We start from the raw sequence: 16856 nt of genomic DNA on the forward strand, positions 1-16856 counted from the left end.
TTAGGAAATAAAGCACTAGCACAGTGGCTTTGTTTTGTTGTTGTTGTTATTGTTTTTGAGACAGGTTGCCAAGTTCTAAGGCTGACCTTGAACTTGCAATACTCCTGCCTCAACCATGTGAGCCAGTGAAAAAGACAAGACCAATAGTACATGACTAATGAACCCAGGAGGGAATGACTCTGTTGGTCTCCGAAGTGGGTTGAGAGTTTCTTCCTTCCCTGAACAGAACAGTGGTGAGAAGTCCCTAGGTGTTTGTGACACAGCAGCAACAGCCTTGGGCCCCTGGTGACTAGAGCAGGAGCTGAGTGAGTGAGTTCCGTAAAGTAGAAACTGTTTCTTTCTTTCTTCTATATAATTATAGCTTGTTCAGGGCTTTCAGAATTCATTTTCATATCTCGTTTTATTTCATCCCCAGCGATGGGGAATTTTGTTCTTATTTAGTAGATCATCAGCTAAGGACTGAAAAACTCATTTGCAGTCTTACCACAAGTTAAGTAGGAAAGTCAGGGGCAAGCACATGGGCACCCTGCTTGGCACGGTGGCGTTCCATCCACAGTCACCGGGCGTGAAGAAGTGGCTTTCTATTGTTTGACCTTAGGCAGAACTACCATCGGGGCCCCTGTCTTTAACTTCTGTGACTCTTCTTTTTGTCACCTCCCCTGTCTGCTGCAGGCCTGGGTTGCCAACTATGAGAGACCTCGAATGAATGCCAACTCCCTGCTGGCCAGCCCCACAGGCCTCAGCCCCTACCTGCGCTTCGGCTGCCTGTCCTGCCGCCTCTTCTACTACCGCCTGTGGGACCTGTATAAAAAGGTGAGTGCACAGTGAGGGTGACACCCCCTCCCCCACTTGTAGCCAGATGGATCACAGTTTTCTGGGCCTGCCAATCACCCTGAAAAGGATCCCTCCCTCTCCAGCCCTAGACAGGGGCTAGGTTATGGGTCCCGGAGGTGCACGGTCCAGGGAGCTGGGAAGAGTTGATTTTCAAGAGATGGCAGAGGGAGCACACGCTGAGTCACTGATCCCGATGAGCCCAGATTTTCCTGTGGTGCAGGAGAACAGGCTGAAAAGCAGGCCTCAGGGTGTGACCCTAGAGGGGGCAGAGTCACTGGCAGCAGGTGGGTGGGGGCAAGGTCCTAGGTGGGAAGTGGGGAGTATGAGGCTGAAGCCAGATGTAAACAGTAAGGTGCAGCCGCTGTCCCTGGGGCCGTGGCCAGAGCATTTAGAGGGGAATCCAGGAATGATAAGTGTGATTGGGGGAATCGCCTGGAGGGGCTGCATACAGGGCCATGCCACAAGGGCAAGAGGGACATGACCCTGTTAAAGCATTTCTAAGAGGACAGTGTCTTTAGCCTTCATTTTCCTCACTCATCCTGTGTCTACATTTTTTTCTTTTCTTTTTTTATATATATATATATATATATATATATATTAGGTGTAGATGGTCATAACCCAATGCCTTTATTTTTATGTGGTTCTGAGGATTGAACCATGCTAGGAGAGCGCTCTACTGCTGAGCCACAATCCCAGCCCCTGCATTTTTTTTTAACAGTACTAGGGATTGAACTCAAGGTCTCATACCTGCTGGGCAAGTATAATACCACTTAGTTGCATCCCATAGGTCTTTTTATTTTGAAACAAGGTCTCACTAAGTTGCCCAAGGTGACCTTGAACTTGTGACCCTCTTGCTTCTGTCTCCCAAGTAGCTGGATTCCAGGTGGGTACCACCATGCCCACCTGTGTCCACAGTTTTTTTCAATGTTATTTCCCCATCCTTCCCAATATCAAGATATTGTGGCACAGAGTAGCTTTGCCAGTTTGATGGATTGTCTTGTGATTGTCGGAAAATCTATTTGCGAGGAGGTCGAATTCCCTAATTCCCTCATGACCTCAGACCTAGGCCGTCATATAGCTTATAGAACCAAAATCTAGACTGAGCTTTTATGCGTGCTGATACAAAAAAAAAAAAAAAAAAACCTTCAACCTTTCAGAAAGTGGAGCCAAACCGGGCACTCTGAGGACAAGGATCGTGGCTAAGTCTTGGTAGTTGAATTCCTGCAGCAGTGTCCCTCTCCCTGCCAGCTCTCTTCAGTGTCTTTTTATTGTTGTTTGTTTGTTTGTTTTTTGGTGTGCAAGGATCAAGCCCAGGGCCTGGTGCATGCCAGGCAAGCCCTGTGCCACGAGCTGCACCCAGCCTTTGCTCAGAGCAGTGGGCCAGCAAGTGGGGCTGGGTGTGGACTCCGTAGGCACACTGGGTCACTTCTAGGGGATAGGCCCTCTGCATGTCCAGGGGATTTGGAGTCACCAAATTTGGGGGTCTATAGGTTCCTTTGTGAGAGAGACCCAGTGACCAAAGCTAAAATCTGGGCAAGGTATATTCATGTGGCACCCTGCCCCTCAGGTTAAGAAGAACAGCACACCTCCCCTCTCCCTGTTTGGGCAACTCCTATGGCGAGAGTTCTTCTACACGGCAGCCACCAACAACCCCAGGTTTGATCGCATGGAGGGGAACCCCATCTGCATCCAGATCCCCTGGGACCGCAACCCCGAGGCCCTGGCCAAGTGGGCCGAGGGCAAGACAGGCTTCCCCTGGATTGACGCCATCATGACCCAACTGAGGCAGGAGGGCTGGATCCACCATCTGGCCCGGCACGCTGTGGCCTGCTTCCTCACCCGCGGGGACCTCTGGGTCAGCTGGGAGAGCGGGGTCCGGGTGAGTGCCCTCTCAGCAGAAGCCGGCCCATACCCTCTGATCAGGCCCAACAAAGGGCAGCCCCTTTCTGGGCTGCGGGATGGTGTGGGATCTCTGGGACCAGAAGATCCCCTCAATCCTCCATGGCCTGCCCTCAGCAGAAAGGCTTTGGCTCCTTGGGACACTGTGGTGACTTGGGGAGGACACTGGCAGTAGGTGCCAAAGGAAGCTGATTGTCTCCCCACCTCACCTAGGTGTTTGACGAGCTGCTCCTGGATGCAGACTTCAGTGTAAACGCGGGCAGCTGGATGTGGCTCTCCTGCAGTGCATTCTTCCAACAGTTCTTCCACTGCTATTGCCCTGTGGGCTTTGGCCGCCGCACTGACCCGAGTGGAGACTACATCAGGTGAGGCTGCAGACCAGGCTCTGATCTGGCCATTGTGGCTTCCTTCTGGGATGGGATGCCCGTGGCCCTCTGGAGGAAGGCCTAGGTGTGCTGACAGGTCATCTGCTGTATGTTCCAGGCGGTACCTTCCCAAATTGAAAGGCTTCCCTTCTCGATACATCTATGAGCCCTGGAACGCCCCAGAGTCCATTCAGAAGGCAGCCAAGTGCATCATTGGCGTGGACTACCCACGGCCCATCGTCAACCATGCAGAGACCAGCCGGCTCAACATCGAGAGAATGAAGCAGATCTACCAGCAGCTCTCGCGCTACCGGGGACTCTGTAAGGAGCACTCCCATCCTCCCCGCCTCCACCATTTCCTAGCTGAGGGAAGGACGGCACTGTAGGCCCTGAGACCCATAGAGGGGGACTTCCGGTGCTTGCCAAGGGAGTGCGAGTGCGGTCTTTCAGGCTGTGGAGCTGACCTGACTTCCTGGGGCACAGGTCTGTACAGGCTGGGCTGGATCAGGCCTCCCTGGGTAGTAGTGAGGCAGTGGGAAGCCATGGAGCCTTGGCGACACAGTCCTGCCCTCCCCACCCCTCGTTTCTCTTGCCCTGAACTTCTATACTTCACAGGGCTGCATTCTGATTACGTCGCTGCCTCTCCCCTAGGTCTACTGGCATCTGTCCCTTCCTGTGTGGAAGACCTTAGCCACCCTGTGGCAGAGCCTGGCTCCAGCCAGGCTGGTAGCATCAGCAGCACAGGTGAGTAGCAGAGCTGGCTTGTGGCCTCCTGTCGCCTGTGCTACCATTTCAGTCTTCAGGGCTGAAGCCAAAATGAGTCCTTGCCTGGGGGAGCTCATATTCCCCCTGGGCAGACAGGTAGTAAGGGAACCAAGTAAAATCCTTTCAGGTAACAAGGGCTTTTGAGGAAAGTCCAACTGAGTGGCTGATGGAGAGGGCTGGGGAGCAAAGGGTTCCTTGGGTCCCTTTGCTGGGAGCAGTCAGGGAACACATTTCTGAGCAGTGGTTGATTACTATGTGATGAGCAGAAGTCAGCTTTTCCAAAAACTGGGGAAAAGAACATTCTAGGCAAAGGGAATAGCAAGAAAAGGCCCAGAAACAGGAATCAAGCCCACTCAAGGAACAGGAGAAGGCCAGAGTGGTAGTGTGTCATGCATGAGGAGCTAGAATGAGCTGGGGACAAGGTGTAGCAGGATCTAGAGGCTCCATGTCACTCTCAGGGGAGCAACAGGGTGAGGCATGGTTCCACTTTTTAAGGTATTTTTTGGGGGGAGCGGGGAGCTGGGGATTGAATCCAGGGCCTCATGCATTCTGGCCACGTGCTGTGCCACTGAGCCACACCCCAGCCCCCACCAAAGTTTTAAAAGCTCTGCTGGCTGCTGCATGGGAGCAGAGAGTGTGGGACAGGCAGGAGTACATCGAAGTTAGGAAGGAGGTGCCGACAGGCGTGCAGACAGGAGGTGACAGGTGTGCAGACTAGAGGTGACAGTGAGAAAGAGAGCGTGCTGCATCCTGAACCTTGGGCTTCGGGTCAAAGGTAGTGATGTGGAGCTGACAGATCTCCAGGGGTTTGTCCAGTCTGCCCAGCCAGGCCGCACCGTGGGTTGGAGTCCTGCTCATCTCTGTTCTGGGAGACCCAGGGTGACAGGGGTAGTGCCTTACCTTCAGAACAGGGACATTAGACAGGCCAAATCCATCTTTAGCCTGGGACCCATGGGATTTGGGGGCAGGAAGCTGGCTCTGCTGCCAGCAGCCCTGGCCGTGTTCTCAGAAATCTCCAGGCAAGGTCACTGCTGAAGAGAAGGTCTGAGGAGCAGTTCGTGGCGGGCTCCCTGTGGCCAAAGAGCTGCTGCTGCATAGGCCAGGGTCATCTTGGCTGTAGGTCGTCTCTGTGACCCTTTAACATGCTTCCCCACAGGCCCCAGACCACTACCCAGTGGCCCAGCATCCCCCAAACGCAAGCTGGAAGCAGCTGAGGAGCCACCTGGCGAAGAACTCAGCAAACGGGCAAGGGTGGCAGAGTTGCCCACCCCAGAGCTGCCAAGCAAGGACGCCTGAGAGTGAGTGACAGCAGCCTGGAGTCATCCTTGGGAGAGAGGTGGGGCTTGGTTGGAAAAACCCTGTCTGTCGGCTGGAGGTGAAGCAGTGAGGTGCAGTCTGGCAGGGGACTGCGGGGTGTGTGAGATTTCAGCTTGCAGTCCCTCCACACTGACTTTCATACCTTCTAAAATTGAAAAGGAAATTTAAAAGTTGAAGCCATTTGCTTTGTTTGCCAGCTAAAGAGAAGGGAAGGCCTATTGGTTGATTGGTTTGGGGGTCTTTTTGATGCTTTCTACATGTTAAAAGTGAGTTGATGTGGCTCAGTGGTAGAGCGCTTGTGTGTGAGGCACTGGGTTCGATCCTCAGCACCACATAAAAATAAGTAAAGGTATTAAAAAAAAAAAAATGAGTCAAGTCCAACAAGAAGAACACAGAGCCAGATGTGAAGCAGTGAAGTGGCCCTGGGAGTGTTGGGGAGGCTCCCCAGCCCCCGTCCCAGCAGGCTGTGTTCTGAAGGCAGGCCAGCGGAGGGCAGCACTGGCCTCCAGAAGACAGGAGAGGGCAGGGCAGCACCACCCAGCCTAGCCCCACCTGAGGACAAGGGACCAGCCTCTCCAGTCACCGCCACTCCTCCCTTCTCACCTTCCTCCCAGTGGCTTCAGCTCTGTCTGCACTTGTCAGTCAGCGCTCATCTTTTCTGGAAGCTTCTTGAATGTCATTAAAAAAAAAAAAAAAAAAAAACTCTCTTCCTTCCCAAAGCAGGAAGAGCCTTTTATGCTTTTCTCAGGGAAATAAATACAAATCACCATCCTCTGAGTCGCTGTTCGTTAGATGCCATGACTGCATCAGTAGATTGGAGGGATATTTCCTCAGTGGGGCTGTTTGGTTCTTTTTTCCACATCCCTCTCACCTTGGGGACACACAGGGGCCATCTAGTGTGAATGTGTAGGTCTGTGTGCTCAGTGAGACAGTGGCATTTGATGCTTGTACCCTCTACCTTTCCCGGGCTGTTTAATGTAGTCACCGCTAATAGGCAGATTGTGCTGTCTTATTCTTGGGACTGCCTACCAGCAGAATCCTGTCCCTATTGTAAGTCTGGAACTTTCCAGGCCCATGCTCTGATTTTCAGGCAAGGTCAAAGAACAGAAGTCTAATGTCTGGGGTATGGCTGCTCAGTAAACTGGTGGCATCCAACTCAGCGTGGCATTGTTGCCAGCAGATGTATGAGGAAGGAGAGGCATAAAAATGTGGTATGGTGTCCATCCATGGCATCTCAGCAGTGCTTAGAAAAGGAGTATAAATAAGCAAGGTGAGGTGGCACCTGCCTGGGATCCCAGCTACTCCAAAGACTGAGGCAGCAGGACGGCAGGTTCAAGCCCAGCCTGGGCAACTTAGCAAGACCCTGTCTCAAAATAAGAAATAGGAAGGGCTGGGGTGTAGCTCAGTGTGAGAGTGCTCCTGGTATGTGTGTCAGTTAGGAATGTATGGGGCTGAGACCCATTAGAATCCCGAACCCCAGATTCTAAGATCCAAAATGCTCTGAAATCTAAGTTTTTGGGTTTTTTTTAATCTAAAACTGTTTGAGCACCAACATAATGGTCAAAAGTTTTGAATTTTAGAGCATTTTAGATTTCAGATTCTCAGATTAGTGATGCTCAGTCAGTAAAGTCTATGCAAATATTCTGGAAAAAAAAACCCTCTGAAAATCCAAAATATTTCTGATCTCAAGCATCTTAGTGAGGGATGTAAGACCTGTACTTGCGTCCACATGTACAAAACACAGTCAAGTGGCTACATCAACTAGGGGTAACCAGGCACAGTGGCTTACTCCTATAATCCCAGCAATTTGGGAGGCAAAAGCAAGAGGATTGGGAGTTCAAAGCCAGCCTCAGCAACTTAGTGAGACCCTGGCTCTAAATTATAAAAAATAACATAGAGCTGGGGATGTGGCTCAGTGGTTAAGCACCCCTTGGTTCAATCTCTGGTACAAACAACTAGGGTATATTCTTCTCACCTAATGAAAAGTCCAGAGATGGGTCTTGCTAGTTTGTGTTTGGTGGCACCACAATGGCAGAGTCAGAGATTCTATTGACCATTGCTTAGGGGTCCCCAGATGGCTGCTCCAGCTGCAGCCATTGGTACCTCTTCATGGCAGGAGACAGAAGGACGGCAGGGATAGTCGTTCTCATTTATCCAGTTAACAATGTCCATGTATTCCCACTCATAAGACACGTTCTAGGCAGTGGAGGTGTGGCAGAGAACCCGACTGACAGGCCCTCCCCGGGGTGCGTATTAGTGGGAGAAGACAGACAGTAGAAGGACAGAGAAAGATTGTAAGTGCTATGAAGAAAAATTGAAGTTGGAGAAGAAAATAGAAAGTAAAGGTTGGGACACAGGAAAGATTGCAGTTTTGTGATCTGAGGGTTGTTGTTCTAGGGACTGCACTTTGAGAACCATTGTCTTAGACCAGTCATGACCCACTGTCTGGACCAGACCTATGATACCCTGAGCAGAATCCAGCTTAGCTGGGAAGAACAGATACATATACAGAATGCTTAGCCCAGGGCCGGCTCTTAGCCCACAGCAAATGGTCATTCTTGTTATGATGTATATTATTAGGTTATTGCCTTTAGAGGAACTTAAGGTCATAGTTGGGTCTAATCCTAAAGGGCCATGAGGTCTGGCATATGGGTCCCTTGGGGGACTCTCTAGGAGTGAGGAAGCCTGTGGAACAGGGATGATTTAACTGGCATTTTGGGGAGACAGCCCACTAGATTGGGCCCTGCAGAGAAGTAGGTGGGTGAGAGGCAGTCAAGTGATGGCATCACAGGTGCAGAGTAAGCCCCACCTCTTGCCCTGAGTCCAGGACATCGTGTGTCAGCCTCCTGGGGTTTCAGGGGCTGCTTCTTGAGGCTCACCGTGTTCGTAATTGGTGACTCACTGGGCAAGTGAGGCCAGGGAAGGTAGGAGTTAGAGCCAAGAGGATGTCAACAAGAGCAGACCTCCCTCCAGGACCCCCTGAGAGAAGATGCACCTGTCTCTGCAGAGCCTGGGCCTGCACAGGGGTAGCATCATCATCTGTGGAGTGGCAGGGAGGCCTCCCATCAGCTGCCCTGCTCACTGTGTATACATGGGGGGGATGAAAAGTCATCCATGCACAGGCTTTGCATAAGTCAAGTGCACCGTGCAGATGAAATCGCAGGATCATCTGCACGTGCTTCTCAGGGTGGCTTTGATTGTGCTCCTGTTAGTTCAGTCAGAGCTAGCACCCTGTCCTGAATCGGCCACAGACGGAGGCTCTGGGGCTCAAGTTCATGCAGTATCTTGCCCTTCCTCCCCACTTGCTGTGCTGCTTTTGGTTGTGTGACTTTGGGCTGGATCCGGAACTTTCTGAGGTGCTTCAGGTTTAAGGTGTCACCAGTCATTCTTTAGCAAGCTGAGGGCTTCATCCTGAACCTTTCAGGGGCTCGTCACCCTGCACTATGTAGCTTTGTGGTTGTGGAGTGACGGCGCACAGGATGGACTTTACAATTTTAAACTGATACTGTGGAAAAACAGGTCTGCCGCCCGGGATTCCACACCTGCTTCAGATCCACACCAGCGGACGCGCTACCTTTAGTTCAGTTCACAGCCACCGCCCGGCAGTCTGTCAGCTCCCGTTGTGCCTGGACTCCTCTCACTGCCCCAGCTGACCTACCCTGCGGAGAGTGTCTCACATGTTCGCTGCCCCTGTGTTGGAATCGTGCCCTCTGCGTACAGAGGGTTCACGGCCATGGAACCCTCCTGCCCTCCCTGGCCTGCGAGGTCAGCCCCTGGGCTTGGTTGAGTAAAACCTGAGTACTCGCAAGTCCTTGCTGTCGTCTTGACACTTGTTTCGTTGTGTCCTCCCCCTCGCGTGGGACAGGCACTGGTGGTCTGGAAACGTGGACGTGGAGGCAGCGTGGCTTCCGTAAGTGTTGAGGGCTCTGACTCAAGCCCGCGGCCACATGCCAGCCAGTCCTGCTACTCACTGACTGTGTGACTTCACTCATATTGTCTCACTTTTCAGTTCCTGAAAATGAGAGGGACCTCAGTGTCCCTAGCACTTTCCCTGGCACTTAAAATGTAGTCGCTGACTGACAGGTGTCCCTTGTCTGTTCAATATGACTTGTGCGGTGCTGGAAGGGTACAGGTGTGGTTGATGAGTGGAGACTGAGCTGAGAGCAGCAGCGTGTGTCTGCTCCGGCCACCCCATCTCTTTACTTCCCTGGTCCTGACTTGGGGGCTAGGGAGCAACCCTCTGCCTGTCTTTGCTCTTGGGCACTGTGCTTCCCCCACACAGTGTGGAGAAGGGAACATGGGGACTTGTTAAGGCTGCAGACCCAATCTCCCACAGCCCTGTCGCCGCTGACACCAGGGGGGCCTCATTTGGTCTCCTCAGCTCCTTTCTGCCGACGTGTGTCCTAGCTTAAAAACAAAGTCACGGTCCTCTGCTAAGTGAGCGGCTAGAGGAACCTGTTGAAGAGACCTTTGCCTCACTTGGTAGACAAGAGTAAGCTGGTATCCTGTGACAGTGGCTGTAAACCCGCTGTAGAGGGCCTGGGTGACTGGGGCTTATCTGAGGTCCACCCACTGGCACTGCCCTTCACGAACTGCTCCAAACTAAGTGTTCTGTGTTATCACTGCATCTCACCCCATTCCTCTAAGGTAAAACTGGCTCCTAAACCCTTTGTGAATCCCCTGCCTTTGGAGATTCTGATGGAGGATGGAGCCTCTCCCCAGAACACTGCACAGGTTCATGTGCACCAAAGCGTATGAATATGGCACACATGCATGCTGGAGTACTATTCAGCCACAAAAGAGAATGAAATCCAGCTGAGCATGGTGGCACATGCCTGTAAGCCCTGCAACTCTGGAGGCTGGGGCAGGAGGATTGCAAGTTTAAGGCCAACCTCAGCAACTTAGCAAGACCCTAAGCAACTTGGCAAAACCCTGTCTCAAAAATAAAAAGGGGGCTGGAGATGTGGCTTGGTGGTTAAGCACTTCAGGTTCAATCCCAGTATCAAAAAAGAAAAAGGAAAAGGACCAAAGTCCTGTCATCTGTGACAACAAGGATGGAACTGGAGATATTTGTGTGAAGTGATAGAAGCCAGGTCAGCAAGACGGTGCGAATGATCTCAGAGCTGGGATTTTGTTTCCTTTTTTTCTTTTAAGATTGATCTCATGGAAGTTGAGAGTATTCTGGAGGTGACCAGGTGGGGAGGTGCGAGGAGAGGCTGCCATGGTGTCCTGGGGCTGGGTCACAGGGCAAGGGGAGATGTCTCTGTGCAGGGGCACTGCTGGCGACTGTAGGCGACAGTATGCACTGTGCACTCCGCACAGCTGGGAGAGAGGAGCTGGAGTGTTTGTCCGTGAAGGAGTGAGGCATGTTTGAGCAGATGGCTGTATTAAGCCTGGTGGAAGTCATGCACAGTGTTCACAGGGATCAAAACAGCACATGGCACCTTAAAAAGTAATTTTTAAAATGTGCCCTTAACTCCAGGATCCTCATCGACTGCCCCTTAAGCCTATTGTTAGGCTCCTGAAGGGTCCAGGACCCCAGAGTACCTCCCGCCTATGGAATTTTCAAGCCCTCATCTTCCCCAGCCCTGAAGGGGGAGAACAAACAGAAGTGGGTGTGTTGGGCATGGAGGGCCCACTGTGGGGTGTTCTCCAATCATGAATTTATTCTGGTTCAGAAGAATACTCATGGCTTTGGCTGAACGGCAGGGCAGAGACCTGGAGTCTAGAATGTACACTCCGATCAGCATGTTTCAGTAAATCATACAAACACCTTAGGAACAAATTTACTACTTTGTGATGGGAAAGTATGGCTATTACAGTACAAGCCTAACAGGAAGAAGTGTTGGAATAACACACATTTTAAAAATGACCCACTCTGCTGTGCTCTTCATCTGCCGGCTTCTAGATGGATCACCACCATCCAGATCAGATCTGCTTCAGCTTCAGCGTGTGGCCCTAAAAGGATTCCATGTGCTGGCGGGCTGAGTGAGGATTCGTATCTCCAACATCTGACTTTTAAGAGCAGTTTCCCTTTTCTGAAAACATCTTAACCTCAATTTATGCTGTTTGGATGTTAATCTTCATGCTACCGTTTGAATTTCTTGTTATCATTCTCTACAAGTCTTAATAAGTAATTCAATAACATAGAAATGACTTACTGTTAAAACATAAAGGTTTTGGAATCAGAATAACCTGTGATTCCTGCCTTGGCTCTGTCATTTATGAATGATCTTTTCTTGGGCAAGTTACTTATCCTCTCTGGTTTCAGTTTTCTCATCTATAAAAATAAAAGCAAGAGGGGCTGGGGTTGTAGCTCAGTGCAGAGCACTTGCCTAGCACACACAAGGCCCTGAGTTTGGTCCTCAGCCCTGGAAATAAATAAATAAATAAAGGCAGCATCTTTAGAGTTCATGGGGTGGCAAGTTGTATGACTCTGGAAGGGCTGCCATAACATGGCACCAGGGACCAGGTGGCCCCAACCACAGAAACGTATCCTCTTAGAGTTCTGGAGGCTTGAAGTTCAAGATCATGGTGTCTCTCTTTGGCTTGTAGATTACCTTCAGCCTGTGATTTCACGTGGTTTCCCTCTATACTGTCCAGGTCTCCATTTTCTCGTCCTATAAGGACACCAGGCATATTAAAATTAGGGGTCATCCGAGTCTCCTCCTTTTGACTTAATTGCCTCTTAAAGACCCTGTCTGCATTGGGCCTGGTGCCACCTGCCTGTTCATCCCAGCAATTTTGTAGACTGAGGCAAGAGGATCACAAGTTAGTGAGACCCTGTCTCAAAATAAAAAACAAAAGGGCTGCAGATATAGATTAGTAGTTGAGCACCCTGAGTTTGATCCCCAATACCAAAAAATAAAATAAAAATGAAAAGACTCTGGGCTGGGGCTGGGGCTCAGCAGTAGAGCGCCCGCCTCGCCTGTGCAAGGCCCTGGGTTCCATCCTCAGCACCACATAAAAATAAATAAAATAAAGGTATTGCATCCAACTACAACTAGAAAATAAATATTAAAAAAAAGAGAAAAGACTGTCTTCAAATAAAATCATATTGTGAGGTACTGGGGGTTACAACTTCAGCATATAAGCGGGGGCGTGCAGCTCAGTCTTGGCACAAGTGTGTGGCGCCTGACTCGCAGGAGGCTGGGCGGGCTGCTGAGTAGCGGCCGCCTCTGCAGCGCTTCGCCTGGGAAGCTCTCCGCAACCAACGCTACTTGTCTCTGTAGATTCTCAGACACACTAAACCTATTAAACAGCAGCTGACATGCTGGGCGTACCCTGTTCTCTGTTATCAGAGATGAGGCCCTTTCTTTTCTCTGCCCCAGATTTGGGATGTTATAAATCTTTAAAATGAGTCATGCTGTGTCTCCTGTCCCTTCCTGCCCCCGCCACCTTCCAGCCCTGTGCCAGGGTTCCTTCATCTATACGTGGAAAATTTTTCACCTGCAGATTCTAAATCAAGCCCTTGCCTTACTCTTCAGAATTTCTGGTCCCAGCTGGGCAAGGTGGCACACACCTGTAGTCCCAGCAATTTAGGAGACAGGAGGATCACAGTTCAAGGCCAGCCTGCACAACTTAGTGAGACCCTGTTTCAAAAAAAGGAAAAAAAAAGAAAAGAAAAATGGCTGGGGATGTAGCTTAAGGGTGGTAAAGCACCTTGGGTTCAGTCCCCAGTATTGCCCGACCCCCCCCAAAAAAAAAAATATATATATATGTTTATATGTTTATCTTTGCTGGTCCCAGTGGCTTTTTTTTTTTTTTTTTTTTTTGGTGTAGATGGACACGATATCTTTATTTTTTTTTTATGTGGTGCTGAGAATTGAACCCAGTGCCTCACATACGCTAGGCAAGCACTTGACCACTGAGCCACAACCCCAGCCTCCCAGTGGCTTCTTTTTGAGCCAGCGTTTTCTGATTCTCTGTCTCTGGCACCAGCTGCCGTGCCTTGTCATAGCTGAACTACTATCAGTTCAGGCTTCCAAGGAGTTGCATAGCCTTGTCCTCTGTTGCCCTCAGCCCCGGGTGGACATCTGCAGGCAAGAACTTGTCCTATACTTGTACTTCAGAGGGAGAGTATTTAGTTGCCCCCATTGCTTCCTAGCAACAACCTGTCCCCAGGTACTATGGCCCATGCAGCTCACTCTTTGGTCTCTTCCCCATCAGTGTCCCCAGAGGAGCTTGTGTGGCTAAGCAGCTGAGCAGCCTCCTGACTGACTGCCCTTTTGCACTTGTTTTTCTCTTCCAGCTGCCGAGCCTCTGCTCCCTGAGCAAAGCCCGGGTGCCCAAGCAGCCACCACGGCCACAGAGTGCAACCTACAGAGAAGCCGGTCACCGTGGGAGACAGAGGGGACGTGTGTGTGCGTGTGTGCTGAGGAAGGAGTGGTGTGCCGTCTGCGTGTGCATGCATCTGTTTCCACTCGAGATCCCGAATGCCGCCTGGGCTGGGAGGCCCTGGAACTCCCCTCACCACGAGCACAGGCAGCTTCCTGGTCTCCAGACATGAGGCCCAAGGTGTCCATAGCCTTGACCCCCACCAAGACCCGTCCTGGCATGTACCCTGCCTTGTCCAGTAGAACACAGTGGTAGGACCCCAGCTAGAACTCTGGCAACTGCCTCCCCACACCCACTCCCTCCTCACATCGGACTGAGGGGCAGGGGGTCCGCATAGTTGGCACTTGTCCAAAGCATGGGATTCTTGGCAGCCAGAGTCCTGCTGGGTTCTCAACTCTGAGGCTGGTGACTGGGCGGGCTGAAGCTGACGGGTGCTGTGCAGATTTAGCCCTGGCCTGGTTTCTTATTCTAAAATTTTCTGGGTACCCAGAACTGAGCACAAGTTGTAGACAGATCTGGAAAGTTCCCACCATTGTATGGGAGTGCGCCTGGCTGACGTGGTGCGTCCAGCGTGGAGATGGCAGCTCCAGACGCATATCTGCCTTTTCAGGACTTAGGAGCCAAGGTCAGGGCTAGAGTCCCATTTCTCACTGTTCCTTCCCCAGAAGATGAGAGCCAGCCTCAGCCTCTACCAAGAGCTGTGCAGGGGCCAGGGTCAGAATCAGTCCCTCAGCAGGAGACCAGGTCCAGGTGGCTTAAGGCTCCTGGGCTCCTCTGGCCACACTCGAAGGCACCACGTGCTCCAGGGAGGACAGCGGACGCCAGCCAGGGAATTTGGCTGGTCATGGTTCTTAGGTTTCCAGGGCCTGCTCTGAACTGGCCAGCTGTCCCACTAGCTGGGCTCTAAAGACAAGGGACTGAGAGGTGGGCACTGCCAGGCAGCTGGCAGAAGTACAAGTAGAGCTCACATCCAGCATACCATCCAGAAGCAGCAGGGGAGGTTTGACCAGAGAAGCCGAGCGAGCCTCACATTCCAGGAGCGCCGGCTCCCACCCCTCTGCCCACCACCAAGGCCTGTGTTGAGGCAAGCAATGGAAAGCAGGACTGTGTGGTCACCTAGAGCAAGTCTTCCTTCCACCCCGTGGCCTGCACTTGAGCCACAAAGTGTGGTGTGTGTGTGCGCGCGTGTGCACAAAGCTGAAAGGCTAGTTCCTGTTAGGATTTTTGTTTTCATGTGAAACATTAAGCTGGCCTCTGGGCCCTTTCTTCTACCTCCCCTGTGACCTTTCGTAGCCTCAATGTTGTTAGCTCCCTTGGCCCTGGTCCTGACTGTCCTCTGTCCCTGGGCCAGGTTCCTGTCTCCTAGAGCTGTCCAGCACACTGACTGACAGGCTTCTTCCTGAGATGTCCTCAGGTTTTCTCAGCCAGAGAGCTGCCTTTAGAGTCCAACTGTTGTATGCGTGTCACCCTCACTAAAATGTCCTGTCATCACATGGGGGAAACAGCACAGGTGACGGTGTTTTCAGAGCTTCCTGTTCCCTCAGCCCCAGCCAGGAGGAAAGAGCTGCGGCCCACTGCCAGGAGAGAGCGGGCTTGGAGGGTGGTCCGAAAGCAGAAGGTCCAAGGCGAAGGGCGCGTTCAGTAGTTACCTAGCCGCACTTCACCCGTCGGGACGGTTCCCGTTCCTGCCTGTTTGCTATGGCTCTTCCCTAAGGTGCCACACTTGTCAAGACCACGTCCCCTACTCCTCCGCCAGTCCTGGCATGCTGGCCCACTCCAGGACAGCCTCTCAGGGGCCTGGAGCTCCATGGTGGCTTCTCATCTCCTCCTTACCCAGGTGGCCGTGAGGATGGCCACAGAGTGAAGCCCTAAACCCTGTCTCAGGGCCAGCGTGGGGAAGAGGTGGTCACAGGAAGAGTGCACTTTACAGAGGTTTCCTGTTGCTGGGAAGGTGTGTTTCTCCTGCAGTTTGTGAATGTTCACTTGTTTTATAAATGTCTGATCCTGTCAGTAAAGCCGTGCCGTGGTCCATCTTGGGGGAGGCCTGGGAGTGGAGGTTGGTGCTGCTGGATCTGAGTGAGGCTTAGGCAGCACCACCATGGCTCCCAGGGAGGTCCCACTGGAGCTTGCTAGGAGCTGTGCAGAGCACTCAGGGCTTAGGACGAGGTTCCTGAGTGCTCCCCCGCAATGGCCCATGGGCCCCACCCCCCAGTCCACCCTTCACCTCTGTGCAGTGGCTCAGCAACAGCCGTGCAGTGAGGGGCATGCTCAGATGGCGTGCTGGAGGTGGGCCGCAGCCCAGCCCCGGCCCTGGATGCTGGCTGCGTCTCATGCCATCTGGCCGAGGAGTGCCATGGGGAACCACACACTGCACAGAGGGAGAAGGGAAAAACTTGACCCCATTCTACACTCTGCTCTGAGGCTCTTGCTGGCCTTCGCTCCCTTCTCCCAGCTCCCCATGTGGCTGTGGCTTGGTCCTGGGAACTAAGATACCTTTGTTCTTGAGTAAAAGGTTCTGGAGGAGGGAGATTCCTCTTTGCACACACCTCCTGAGCACACACTCTTGTTAGCCACAGTGATTTCCTGGGAGGAAAAGACATGGCAGCAGATGGCTAGTGTGAGGGGCCTGAGCCAAAGTACAAAGTAGCAGGAAAGTGAAGTGACCATCTTTCCAGGCCTCAGTGGCAGGAAGAGAGGAGGCAGCCAGGGTGAGCTCCAGGTGCTGGAGCTTCTTGGGGCTGGAGCAGGGGTCCCTTACTGCAGGGAGGGTGCCTCCAGCTCCTTGCTGGGCACTACGTGGAAGGAATAGGAGCCAGCATCATCAGCTGACAGTCAAGATCCTATTTGCAAATAGGACCCCACAAGCCATGAAAGTATGCCCTGCCCCTTTGTACCAGGCTGGGGGAGATCAGCGTCTCTGCAGTTGTCTGCAATGGCCAATAAACAGGCTAGAGACCTTAGGACCCACGAACGCTGGGACCCTGGCCCTGGCAATCCCCGCTCTGTAAGAGAACCTAATCCCGAGCACAGAGCCCTGAAGGCCCACGCTTGGCCTCTGATGAGAGATTAGGAAGAAACCAAAGCTACACCTGGTAAGGTGGAGAGAACAACCACCAGAGGTATCCCAAGAAGTAACAGTGGGGACGAGATGAAGGTTCCAGGTCTTAAAATGTGAGAAAGAAGTTCTGAGGTGTCTGGGTGCAAGAAATGCAACCGAGGTACTGAGAAGGAAGAGGCTCTGAGAGGCTGAGAAGCTAAGAGGAGGGCACAGGCCAACACTGGTAGCTGTTTGGGTCAACTTTTAGGCTGCATCCTCTAGGGAGAATCCTTGCACGGTCC

The 16856-nt window shown here is 52.1% G+C and overlaps 1 protein-coding gene across 1 annotated transcript in view; it reads left to right on the forward strand.

Annotated features, from left to right (window-relative positions):
- Positions 1–15532, forward strand: part of Cry2 (cryptochrome circadian regulator 2) — a 33500-nt gene extending 17968 nt beyond the window's left edge. Inside the window, exons 6-12 of the mRNA XM_015477815.2 lie at positions 673–813; positions 2402–2713; positions 2947–3098; positions 3217–3419; positions 3750–3842; positions 5020–5161; positions 13432–15532. Of these exons, the coding sequence (XP_015333301.2) occupies positions 673–813; positions 2402–2713; positions 2947–3098; positions 3217–3419; positions 3750–3842; positions 5020–5159 (1041 nt within the window). The 3' untranslated portion in view covers positions 5160–5161; positions 13432–15532. The remainder of the gene's footprint in view (positions 1–672; positions 814–2401; positions 2714–2946; positions 3099–3216; positions 3420–3749; positions 3843–5019; positions 5162–13431) is intronic.
- The last annotated feature ends 1324 nt before the right edge of the window (positions 15533–16856 follow it).

This window comes from Marmota marmota, unplaced genomic scaffold (assembly GCF_001458135.2).
Source record: "Marmota marmota marmota unplaced genomic scaffold, marMar, whole genome shotgun sequence".
NCBI classification, from domain to species: Eukaryota; Metazoa; Chordata; class Mammalia; order Rodentia; family Sciuridae; genus Marmota; species Marmota marmota.